General features: G+C 36.8%; 1 protein-coding gene across 1 annotated transcript in view; it reads right to left on the bottom strand.

The window, feature by feature from the left end:
- Positions 1-12,411, bottom strand: part of LOC136031121 (homer protein homolog 2-like) — a 47,012-nt gene that overhangs the window by 14,016 nt on the left and 20,585 nt on the right. The window contains exons 4-6 of the mRNA XM_065710438.1: positions 10,912-11,021; positions 3,713-3,902; positions 2,127-2,302 (exon numbers count right to left, since the gene is read on the bottom strand). Of these exons, the coding sequence (XP_065566510.1) occupies positions 2,127-2,302; positions 3,713-3,902; positions 10,912-11,021 (476 nt within the window). The remainder of the gene's footprint in view (positions 1-2,126; positions 2,303-3,712; positions 3,903-10,911; positions 11,022-12,411) is intronic.

The following is a 12,411-nucleotide window of genomic DNA, read 5'->3' as shown; positions in this document are numbered from 1 at the left end:
ATAATGTAAAGTATCAGGGGGGAAGGGAGCCCAAGCACGTTCCTCACTGCCTTTTGGAACACCCCTTAACAGAAAAATTTTTAAAGGAGATGGCAACTATTCCTATAAATAATCTGGGTACGCCTAGGTTAGAGTTTACTCCGGGTTTTAGAGGGGCAAGTTGTGAAATTCCTTAGACGAGTACATTAATTAGTAGTGATGTAAATGGACTTAAAAGGATGTTGAAAAATAAATTTTAATAATTATAAATAAAACATGATTTTAATGATCCAATAGGATGTATAATAGTTGTTGAGTGTTAAGTTAGTGGATTTGTTAAAATGACTTAAAATATCGAAAATATATTGAAAATCCCCGAACCGATTGTCAAAAACCCAAAGTCTTCAAGAGGTAGTACCAAAGATTCCTCTTTGTATATGCCTAAATATTAGAGAAACAGATTTTTGGCTGAAGCAATTCCTGATATATTTTATCGACATTTTAAAATGCCCCTTTAATTCTTCCTTTGTCCCAACTTCCACCCATACAAACCAAAAGCCTGACGAATTTCAGTCGACTATACATTCGTTTTCCTCTGAAAAATTATGTCAGAAACCCCCTGATGTTTTCTTTGCGAGCCTTGTTTCTGCCAGCCTTCAATTTACCTACTGAACAATTTTCAGACCATTTTCCTCCAAAAGATGATTGGACCGAAATAATATAAGTCGTCAATGCATAATCTTTGTTACTTTTTAAGAAACTTTGGTTTTATGAAATTAATAAATTTATTTTCTGAACAGATTATATCTAAAGTCGTATTACAAGTAATCACATGGTAAATCCTGTGACAGCAATACAAAATATATCACGCTTCACCATTCACCAAACTAATCTAGCAAGAATAAGAACAACATAAAAAAGAAAATAAAGATCCCCGGAGCAATTACTAGCACATAGGACGTCGAAACCATATTTCAGTTGGTTTGTCCGTTTTACAGGGACAAGTAGCAACCTTGCAGCAACAGGGATCGATCCCGGGACCCAGGATTTCCAAGCAGAATATCAATCCGCTTTTTTACCCCATACAAAGAACAATAAATTACGGATAAATATATCAATCACAAGAACTACAACAATTTTACGATTCAATAGCTTTTGTTTGCTTTTTTTTCCTCTCTTCTCGTCGTCTCTTTTACACAAAGGGTCTGTGAAATAACGGTCCGGTAATTTAGTAGCATAAAATCGTTGATTTGACATAGATGTACAAAAAAAAATAATCCTTTTCATCCTTCCGAATTGATGGACACTCTATGGCACTTAACATCTTGGGCTTCCTAAATGGTGTCAATGGGGACTTATTGTAGGAAAGTTGTTGAAGCGTCTTTTACCTCTTCCAGCGTCCGATAATGGTATCTTTCGAGCAATCTCTCGATAATCGGAAATAGGAATAGGCCCGGTGGGTTAAACCTGGGCTGTACAGCGGCTATAGAAGCATAGCAACGCTTATTTTCACTACCAACTTGTAAACAATGCGTGCGTAGGTGCGACTCCATGAATTATCGTGATATAATCGTCTCAAATATCTTTTCGGGATCGTCGAACCTTATGCCAAAGCTAATATAGTACTTCACAGTAATACTGGCTGTTGAAATTCTGTTCTTGGGGTAGGTCCTGACACGTTTCAAGACTCTGGGCCTTCGTTCTGTCGGTGAGCATTTTGTGGACCATTTTTGCGTATACTTTGCTGAAGGACAAATCCTTGGTTAAAATCCGGTGGACCGCTGTTTTCGGCACATTATTCATGTTAGCTTATCTCCAAACATAATAAAAAACCAAAGGGTATTGAAACCATATTCCAGTGGGTGAGTCTGTTTGACAAGGACAAATAGCAAGTATATCAACCAGCAAGGATCGATCCCAGGGTTCTTTATTCCTAAGCAGGACATCAATCCGTTATGTTACCCCAGGTGAAGAAAAATATATCACGGATAAGTAAATCACTCCCAAGAACTACAACAATTTTGCATCCTGACTTCTTTTTTTTCTCTTTTCGTCATCTGTTTGATATACCATCTTTCATAGGAGCATTATAGGTCCAACCTATTTTAAAGCAAATTATGAATAAAAAAAGAAGCAATAGTAAATACCTTTGGGCAAGGGCGAGCTTAAGCCGCTCGTTTTCGTACTTCAACTGTGCTTCGACAGCACCGGATGAAGGAGCTGGAATTCCGCCCAGTAAATTTTGTGAGGGAGAAGCGTTTGTTGTTACAGCTGCAATGTGGTTCTTCTCTAAGTTTTTCTTCGTCGGGCTTTCCAATGTAGACTACATAAAAAAGTATATTCAAAAAAAGGAAATCATTGGCAAGCTATGCATATCTTCAAATAGGACGCAGAGAATCTCCTTGAAGATAGACGTTGTGTGCCTCACTCAATAGGAAAAATTGGGTATAACTATGTGACGTAAAAAAAGTCAGGTTCCCCTCTATAGGTTGGATCTGTGTGCACAGACTGATCAGCATGTCAGATTCTCAATCAAAATTTGTACTTTCAACACTTGAATTAAGTCTTAGTAATCAGATATAGAACCATCAAACCAACAAAATAGTGGCTAGTATGCATTTCATAAAAGTGCTCTCTTTTCACGACTAGAAAAACTGATTTTTTTTAAAATTAAATATAAAAGTGATGTATTTACTTATTCTAGGAGCCTATGCAGTAAAAATATATTGAAAAACAACTTCAAGTGTGAAAACAAAATTTAAAGAGGTTGTATGTCAGTTAATACAGAATGAAGAGGTTGTATATCAGTTAGGTATCTTTTTATTCTTTTACGGTTGAACAAAACTGTCTCTAAAGTGACCTTTTTAATATGCAAGAATGCATAAAAAAAATTATTTTTTTTTAATCGATGCCAATCTTTTAAAATAGTATATGACATCATAATGAGCAAGCTTTGGACCAGTTAAGGGGAATTGGAAAGCGCACCAAATCTGGCACGTCGGCCTTTTTCTTCGGGACATAAAACACAAAATAAATAGTAATATATAAATAAATAAATAATAGACAAAATCGATTGAAGACACTCCATACGAGTTATGTTCGTTGCGGTGACTCGGGAATGGCTTAGAGGATTCAGTTGAAACTTTCAAGGACTGTTAGGGAAACAATCTGGGCCCCAAATTTTCACCTTGGAGGAGGGGATAAAGGTAAATTGAAAGACCCTGCATGCGTCCATGTTATCAAAATGATATAAATTGGACAAGCCTCCAAAGCCAAATTGGCCCGTCGACAATGAGTGTCAGGCAAGGCAATTGATTTAATTCATAAACTTTGACATTTGCACTAAAAAAAAATTTAATTCAATGTTAGCTATGGGGATGGTCTTGGAAGTTTGAGTAGTCAAAAAAAAAAAGTTACAAAAAAAATTATATAGAAAAGTTACAAACAAAATGTATTAAAAAAAAAAGAAATAGTTAAATTATAGAAGTTAAACTATATGATATTCGCTAAGATTTCAACAAAACCCAATAGAATAAAATTTATAAATGTTTACAAGAAGTTACAACTTTAAGATATTGTAAGAAAAATACAAGCGAAAATGTCAAGTTTTCGAAAGGAGATTTCCCTAATATTCTAGCATTAATAAGTCTGAACTATGTTTTTCCCGCGGTCATCACCGAAAACATACGCGACACGTTTATTTTTGTAGTTTGATTACCAGGAATGCACATACTTGATAAGATCCGGATAAACTCTGAGATCTCTGATGGGTTCCATACTGCCCTTTGATCTGCTGACAATGTACATCCTCTGATAAATGAGATTCTGTAATAGGCGGGTGAGCTTCTTCCTCTTGATTTGAAGGAGCGGGGCTTGTTCCCATTGATCTGGACTGAATCGGTGAAGCATTGGCACTTGTTATACTAAAAAAAAATTGAATTGTTAGGTTTCTAAAAATGCACCAAGCCTTTGATTTGCCAATGTCAGTTTGGCATGTTGTTTTCCCAGAATACAGGGAATAAGGTAAGGCATAATTTATAAAAGTGAAATACGATATGCAATGGAAATCAGAAACGATGATACAACAATTATTCATTGCTGAGACCGGGCCAGAAAATGGGTGAAAAGGGCAATTGAACACATTTTAATGTTTGATTGAAACCAGAAAATACATCCAGTATTCTGTATTGTTATGTTTGGTTCTGACTGAAATATATGACTGGTTTTTTCTCCTCTACTCTATTTCAGATACCTAGTCCTCTTGACATGCGCCTCTTGCCTACGGTTCGGCACAGAAAACGATGAGTTCAAGCGCATCCAGGTTGACCAATCGCTTACTAGGCTTACGGCTTCTTATACCGGGATGTGAGCTTGGGATGGAAATTCGTTGTCTTTATCTTTCCATCTAGTAGGGAGCGTTTTCTGGATCGTTTCTATCCGATCAGGATGGAAAAGGAGTCAAAGACAATCCGTACTGGGGCGTCTTGCAGCATGTAAAGGAGGTGACCGTACCAGCGAACAGTGCGCTGGGTGAGCTGCGCGAGAAAGGAGCTTGAGAAGCACGTGGTAGGATGTTATGGTTACTAGCGAAGGTAGTCAAGTAAAGTCCTTCGATTTCGATTTCGTTATGCAAGTCATCACATAGTCGATCTCGGAGTTGAAAAGATAAGAAGTGGTGGCGCAACCTTGCCAAACACCTGTCTTCACCAAGAATGCGGGGCTGCGTCTTCTATTGACTTGCACGAAGCTCTCCATACCATCATCATATACCTTTTTAAAAAATGGTCAATATTTCTGGGGTAGGCCAGCCAGTGTCTCCACTTCTACCGATTTTCGGACCTTTCTACCGAATAAATTTCAAGCCTACCGAAATACCGATTTTCTACCGATTTTTTGCCGATTTTTTTCTTTTTAATTGAACATGATAAGTGTGACTGCGAAGAACGCCATTTAGCGAAATCACGGAACCATTCACAGCCACTTCAGTCATAGTGCACAACGAGTGAATTTATTGAAAGCTTACTAAGACTTCTTAGAAATTGACAATCAGAAGATATTGTCCCCTGGACAAACTAGATGGTTATCTGTACATAGCTGCGTCAAAAGGATTCATGAGCAATGGGATGCTCTCATATTATATTTTACTGAGGCTGTGTTTGATGATCCTACGCATGGAAAATATTTAGCACTTGGTGGCTTGAAAAACCCCTTTATGAGAATAATGATGATGTTCTTGGACTATATTTTGGCCATGTTGGCTGATTTCAACCCTCTTTTCCAATCACAGTCCCCCCTTTTCCATACATTTAAATTAAAACATAACGACTTGTTGCAACTCTTTCCAAGAACTTTCTTGAGGTAGAATATGTAAATGGTTTGAAGAATCCAGTAGATGTTGATGTAAATGATGACAATTATTATGTAGCTATCCAAAATATTTATCGTGGACTGAATGCCCAGCTCGCTATTTCAGAGCTTGTAGAGCGCGACCCTAAGGTGGACCATAATAAAGAGATAAAACTATACCTCACAGCAAGAGAATTTTACAAGGAAGCAGTTGCACAGATCAAAACCGGGTTCGTATTTGATGATGATTTGTATGAGATGTCCTGTCTTGTAGAGCCTTCAAATGCTGCTAAGTTCAATCTTTCTAGTCTTGCACCACTTCCAGTTAAGTGTTTCCCTCTTACATGTCTTGGAGCTGCCATTCACTCGGAATGGCGTGAACAAAGCTCTGTTGATGTTCCGAAGGTAGAATATTGTCGAATATTGTAGATTTGTTTTTCCATTGTTACCCCAAGTGGTCGACCAAGGTTTGTAAATCTAAGGCAGGTTATTTACTTTTTCTTTTTACTGCCTTTCTCGAATGTTGTTGCAGAACGTCTTTTCAGCACTTTAAAAGTGGTGAAGACTGATAAACCAAATAAATTGTCGACACTGACCTTATCTGCCATCTTCTGTACTAAATGTGGGACGAAGAGGATGAATATGCATTCTTCATCGCTGATAGTTGATCATGAAGTAGAGAAACGGCTAAAGGAAGTAAGAGCATCTGCGACAGTTGAAGAGTGTATATGAGTGATCAAAGTTAGTCTATAATAGCAAAAGTGTCTGTCTTGTGTTGCATTAGATATTTGAAACATCCACTGTTCCAAAGTGTGCTTTATTGATTTATTATGATGAAAGGTACCTAATTAAATAGATTAGAATTCAATAAACGCATGTATTGATACGATTCTAGGCTATGGCTTCAGAATGTTAGTGATGTATGTCTACGGTGGAAGAGCAAAAGTTTCTGTTTTGAGTTGCATTAGATGTTTGAAACTGCCGCTGTTCCTGAATTGTTATTTGAAGACAAAAGTGTGCTTTAATTATTTACTGTGATGAAAAGTACCTAATTAAGTAGATTAGAATTCAATTGACGTATTCTACCGATGCCAGCATAGGCTTGATTCCTTCGTTTGATGTTGTGTATCAGCTGCTTTAATCATTTGAATCCAGTATCTCATTTACTGTTTGAAGTCCAATTTTAAATGCTTTACTATGATGAACAGTACCTGATTAAGTAGAATAGGATTCCATTAATAAAAACTAAGGATATTGAAAGTGCATTTTTTAAGCCTCATCTTCATGCGTGTCTAGCTAAGCATCTGTGTTTACACGCGTGCCAGGCAATATATTCGTGTCTAAACATATCTTGTTCCCACGTAGGCATAAACACCAAATGCCAATTTAATTAATACATGAAAATCGTTCTTTCCTTTTGTGAGAATTCGGATTCACAGGCACTGCAGATTTGCAGCAACTACTGCAAATGCCGCGTTTGCAACATTTCAGAATCGCCGCTAGCTCAATAGTATACAATATTAGTATACTAGCGATTTGCAAGAACCACTGCAAACGTTGCATTTGCAACGACTGCAACATTTCGTAACCGTCGTTATAACAACAATATCAAACAACGCCCCATTACTCTTTTGCAGATTTAAAGAAAACATTGCTTTAAATCGTCGTATGATCAATCGTAAGTCGATAGACCGTTGTAGAGTGGTCTAATTCTGAATTGATCTAGGACTTCAGCAGAAAACTGAGTATTTTTGTGAACTTAACATGCACTTAAAGGGTTTGGGCATGTTTAGAAATTCCCTACCGATTTTTCTACCGATAGCGTGACGCCATCTACTGATTTTCTACCGAATTTTAGGCACGCCATACAAATTTTTGAAGCATGAGAAGTGGAAACACTGAGGCCTGCAGTCCTCAGTATCAGCCCGAGCGAGGGGCGATCTATAATCAAAAGCTGCATTGAAGTCTACAGATATGATTTGCGCTTTTTGTGAAACTCTGGCGTCTTTTCAATCCCCTGGCGCATTGTGAAAGTTTGCTCCGTAGTCAAACTGCTGAGCTGTTCTGTTTCTACACAGCATCTACCCAGTAAATTTGATAGCTAATTAGTGATAGCTAAAGCAGATTAGTCGATCACCGCTTTATTCTTAGAGCTGCATTGTAGTGCCAGAACGCTAGTCTTTCGGTACGCATACAATCGTTCATATAACTGAAAAGATCAGCTTGAGCCACTGGACCATCACTGAATCTCTGTACTTGGAGGAGTTCCAAGGAAGACGAGAGGTGCTCGATTATTATTTCGACGTTTTACAGAATTTCGGATCACATGGGCTGTAAACAGTTACAATACGAGGTTAGAAGCCGCATCAGGCATAGTAATGGTCGTTTGAATCCGGTCTGGGTCTGTCTGTGCAACTGTTTCAGCGTTCAAAAGCATTGAAAAGTGACCGATTTAGGCAGAGAATCAGCCTACCATCAGATTACGGAGGTGTTTGTAAAGTGAGTAGTGTTTGTAGAGTCTCCCTCCCTAGCAGAATCACCAAGATCTCAAATATCATGTCAACACAGGTCTTTCTATCTCTGTGCAGTAGACTAATACGCATACCATTGACATGTCTGTACCCTGTCATATTCTTTGCTAGGCGGGCTTTCCGATGCAGCTTGATCAAGAAAAAGGTCCCCTAAAATATCCAGGGCTTTTCTTTGTGTGTAGCTGTGCCAATAGTAATGCCAGTGGAGTCGAATATATTTTCTTTGAAGGAATTCCACGTGACTTCGGAGTGTTCCAGATCTTGAAAACAGCTAAACCAGTGGAAGATATCAAGAGCATGCTTCTGTCGCATCTCAGTTTTACCAAGTAGCTCAGACCAGACTTTGAAGGCTGTCCATCTTGCGGCTGTGCTCTCAGGCGTAGTCTTAGCGCGACCACTACTATCCTATGGATTGTATTTCCAAGCTCAATAGACTATAAGTCCGCGAATCAGTTACTGAAGGGCGCTAGCCTACAAAAATTAAAATATAATCGATAATCTTCTTTGGCTGGTCATCGTTGCTATATCAAGTGCGTTTAGAATTTTTCGTCTCTGAAACAGTGAATTTGTTTTGACGGGATTCTACGTGATACATAGTTGGAGGAGTCTCTCTCTGTGTCGTTCAGCAGAATCACAGGATTGAGAACATTTCTCCACATGCCCTCCCTGTCAGTGATCGTTACGTAGGTCTTCCAGCAGAGACCTTGTGCTGTCTTGAAGGTATCCCAGCAGAGTGACAATGTTGTGGGATGAGAATCTAGAGAGGGTTTCTGAGCGCTCTGCGAAGAATATGTCCTCCGCCCCAGCAGAACTCGGATTAATGGGAGCATAGCATACAAAAACTGTCCAGTTTTCATACTTGTACTGGAGCTGAGCCGCCAACATTATATATGAGTTTGTTTTTAAGAGAGAAGACATCGCTGGTTCTGGCGTTCAGCACGAAGCCTACACCATTTGTCTTTATTTTTGGGTCACCAGACCAAGTCAGGTGGTATCCTTCACCAATATACTCTTTTCCGACGAGGGGGGTCTCCCTGAGCCCAGCCACAGCTACATCAAAGCGTTTTAGCTCAAGAGCAAACGTTGGTTCTGCTCCGGGACAGTTGAGTGTAAGAACATCCCAGATGGCAAAGCGTAGTCAGCCTAGAATGACTACAGTGATTCCTTATTATTCATGACCGTAGGATAATCTCATTAGTAGAAAAAGTGAACACCTTGAGGAGGTTCAGCTTACTTTAAGCCTATCAAATGCAATTTTAGGTCTCGTTCAATGTTCCCCCGTTCCCTGTGAATCATATAAGGTCTTAGTTCCACAAAATTGAGCAACCATTAGTGCATTGCTCGACAATGGTGTCCAGAGGAAAACACATACCACACACTTCAAAGCTGATTAAAAATACATCATCAACTGAAATCTCCTGAAGTCAAGATTTAAGATTATATGCGTATCTAAAAATGATTCATTCTTAAGTAAGGCACTGCCTTGAGTCTGCTCATCATAAATGGGATCCCGGAATAACCGAAGGTCAATGTCTCAAACTTAAAAATATAAAAAAAAAACGGCTACTAAAACTGATTAAAAGCTTTAGTAAAAGTGTGAGTTTGGCATAAAACGTTGCAAAAAAAAAGTTAAAAACAAATGGCTATCAAAAGATAACTAAAAAGTAAAAAGAAAAGTTACTAAAACTGAAAATGATACAATCAAAAGTACAAAAAAAAATATCAAAAAGGGATAGTAAAATTATACTCGGATGATCGTGTCCTACTTCTGACAAAGGTTTAACCAAAGTCAACTTTACTTCACATGAAACAATATGATTATGAAATTCTGGCTTTCATCTACCACTTCTCCCTCTTGTTAATGGTAGCCTTAGTATAGAAAATATTAATACTTCTTTACAAAAATTATTTTGTATATATATTCGTCATTTTATTACTAATAATCTTTTTTCGTTCCTTGTTTCAAGCTTCAACCCTAACTTGAGTTTTCCCATAGGTGGACGTTGGTGCTTCTCAAGGTTTTGTGTTTATCTGCCTTCAAATTCTATTATATGTGCATCTGCATGCGACTTAAGTCAGCTCTGTATTATTGTAGTAAATCGAGTGACTTTTATTCTAAAAAAAAACATTTATAGTTCTAGCATTAATATATCTTTGTGCTGTTATGAAGGTGGTCGAGGGCTGATCCTACAGCTCAATTCCTATGAGCTAATGTGGAATTCAAACCTTATTTAAATAATAAAGAAAATCACACTGCCTTTTCATCATAAACAACCAATTACAAGTAGAAACAATCAGGAGATTTGTTCTAAAGACAGTGGAATTCCAAACTCTAAATGAAAATTTCTGCCCTATGTCCAAGGGCTGTCCTCAACATAACACAAACAAAAATATAAAAAAGAAAATTATATTAAAATACGAACGTTAAAACAAAACAAAAAATTTACTTTTAAAACAGCCCTAGTATCATGACTTGAACGAAGTTCAACAAGGACTAATATATAAAGTGAGGTGAGTTGATAATATTCATTTTATCAGACGAAATAAAAATAAATAAATATACGCTTTCAATGCTAATCTTGCCTTTTTGGCAGCTAGCCTGAAAGGCCTTCTTAATATTTTCCTTTCTGCAAGATTCTAGGAATTTTTGCTAATTGATAATATTAGCATGTTTTTTGCCTAAGCTATTAAAATAAAAGATATAATAGGTCAACTGCTCCCCACAAGGTAGACGTAAATAGCAACGAAGACCACACGACCTTTCCATTATAAATAACCAATTACAAGCAGAAATAATAGGAAAATTTTTATGAAATCTCAATTTAGAGTTTGGAATTCCACCGTCTTCAGAAAAAAATTCCCTATTGTTTCTACCTGTAATTGGTTGTTTATAACCTTATTTAAAGGCCTCGAATGTTAGATGCCTTGTGGCTCAATCGCGCCGTAATCCAGCATTATGCGCCAGTAAAAATTACACATTCCCAATTTAAGCGCGAAAGCAATTAATACTTAAACAGATTTCATATATTCTTTTGTTTATAAAATAAAAACTTACTTAGTGGGTTGAAGTATCTGCCCGCTAGGTGTACTTCCATTCGAAGTATTTTTGTTCCCAGCACCAATATTCTTCGTGGCCTCTTTAACTTCATGAAACTTCTCTATAAACTAGAACACAAATTTACTTAGACAAATAGTATGTTAAACCTCTTTCATGAGATAATTTTGTAGTTAATCTAAGATCTTAGGTCCTTATGTGCAGTGCTACTTAACGCAAACTAATAAATTACCCCGCGACAAAATGTCGTTTTCCTCCAACAAAACATCAATTTCTCTGAAGAGGAGATCAAAAGGACAAAGAATACAAATTCTGCTAGATTAGGTGATGAAGCCTGTCAACCTTGGCCCACCCTTTGATTAGACTGTATTAATTGTATTGTCTGTGTTATTTTGTTTTTCTTTCCTTAGCGTTTTTACTCCGCTTAAATAGTCAAAACAAGCGGGCAACAAATAAATTATTAGTAATAATTAATTTTGAGACAGCCAATCAATCTGTCATGGTCAAAAACCTTGTGATGAAGGCTTATACTCCCCCATCCTGAAAACAGAGGACCATTGGATTTTGCCATAGCGTGACAGTTATGTATGTCTTTTCTTCTTCTTCTTTGTCCAAAATGCCACTATTTGGTATTATAAGCCAATTGATGGTAAAAAAAAAAAAATAACGCCAATCAACAAAGCAAAATTTCTTAGCATTAACTGTAAGCTGAGTGGTTTGGGCTGCTTTCGGCCAAAATAATATTTTAATCACCAATTTGTCCGAAAATTACACGTTTCTTACAATAAAATTCCTAATCATCACATTCTTTCCTAAATCTAAATTTACACCAAATACCACTTGTAGGCAAAAAAAAAACAAAAAACAATTTTATTTTTTTGATAAATTTGACATCTAAAAGAGAAATAGATGGCAAAAACATTCCAAGGACTAAAAACAAAGCGTCATGGTAAAATGTCATAGAAAAAATAATAAATTTTCTTGATGGAAGTAGAACATAAAATTGAAACTTGAAGAAATAAAAATTATTCCTTCGTAACACGTATCTATAAAACTACTTTCAAAATATATAGATTTTTGGCAATTCCTTATATTTATAAAAAAAACTCAAAATTACAGCTTTACAATTTTTTTACAATAAAAAATGAAGCATTTATGTTTCTTTTTTTATTATAGTCTGATTTCACTTAACTGAGTACGACTTCCAACCAATTGTTCGTGCCAAATTGGTGCAAACCAGTTTAAGTTGGTTCTTCTTAGTTCCAAAATGGATGATTGATAATAACGTTGCAAAGAAATCTCTATTGAACATGTCCGGGCAAATTCTAGGGCTACAGATTAAGTTTAAACATTCGCGTCAACCTAGCAATTCCCCATACTACAAGCAAAGGTAAACTATATTACTTAAGTTTGTAAAAAGGTTAAAAGTTTTTTATTTCTATCCATACTGAAGTAAGTCTCTGAGGATTAAAAATAATATAGTGCTAGCGGTTGATATTA

Source organism: Artemia franciscana, chromosome 9 (genome assembly GCF_032884065.1).
Source record: "Artemia franciscana chromosome 9, ASM3288406v1, whole genome shotgun sequence".
Classification (NCBI taxonomy): domain Eukaryota; kingdom Metazoa; phylum Arthropoda; class Branchiopoda; order Anostraca; family Artemiidae; genus Artemia; species Artemia franciscana.
The sequence above is the reverse complement of the archived record's forward strand: the minus strand, read 5'-3'. Positions and strand labels throughout refer to the sequence as shown.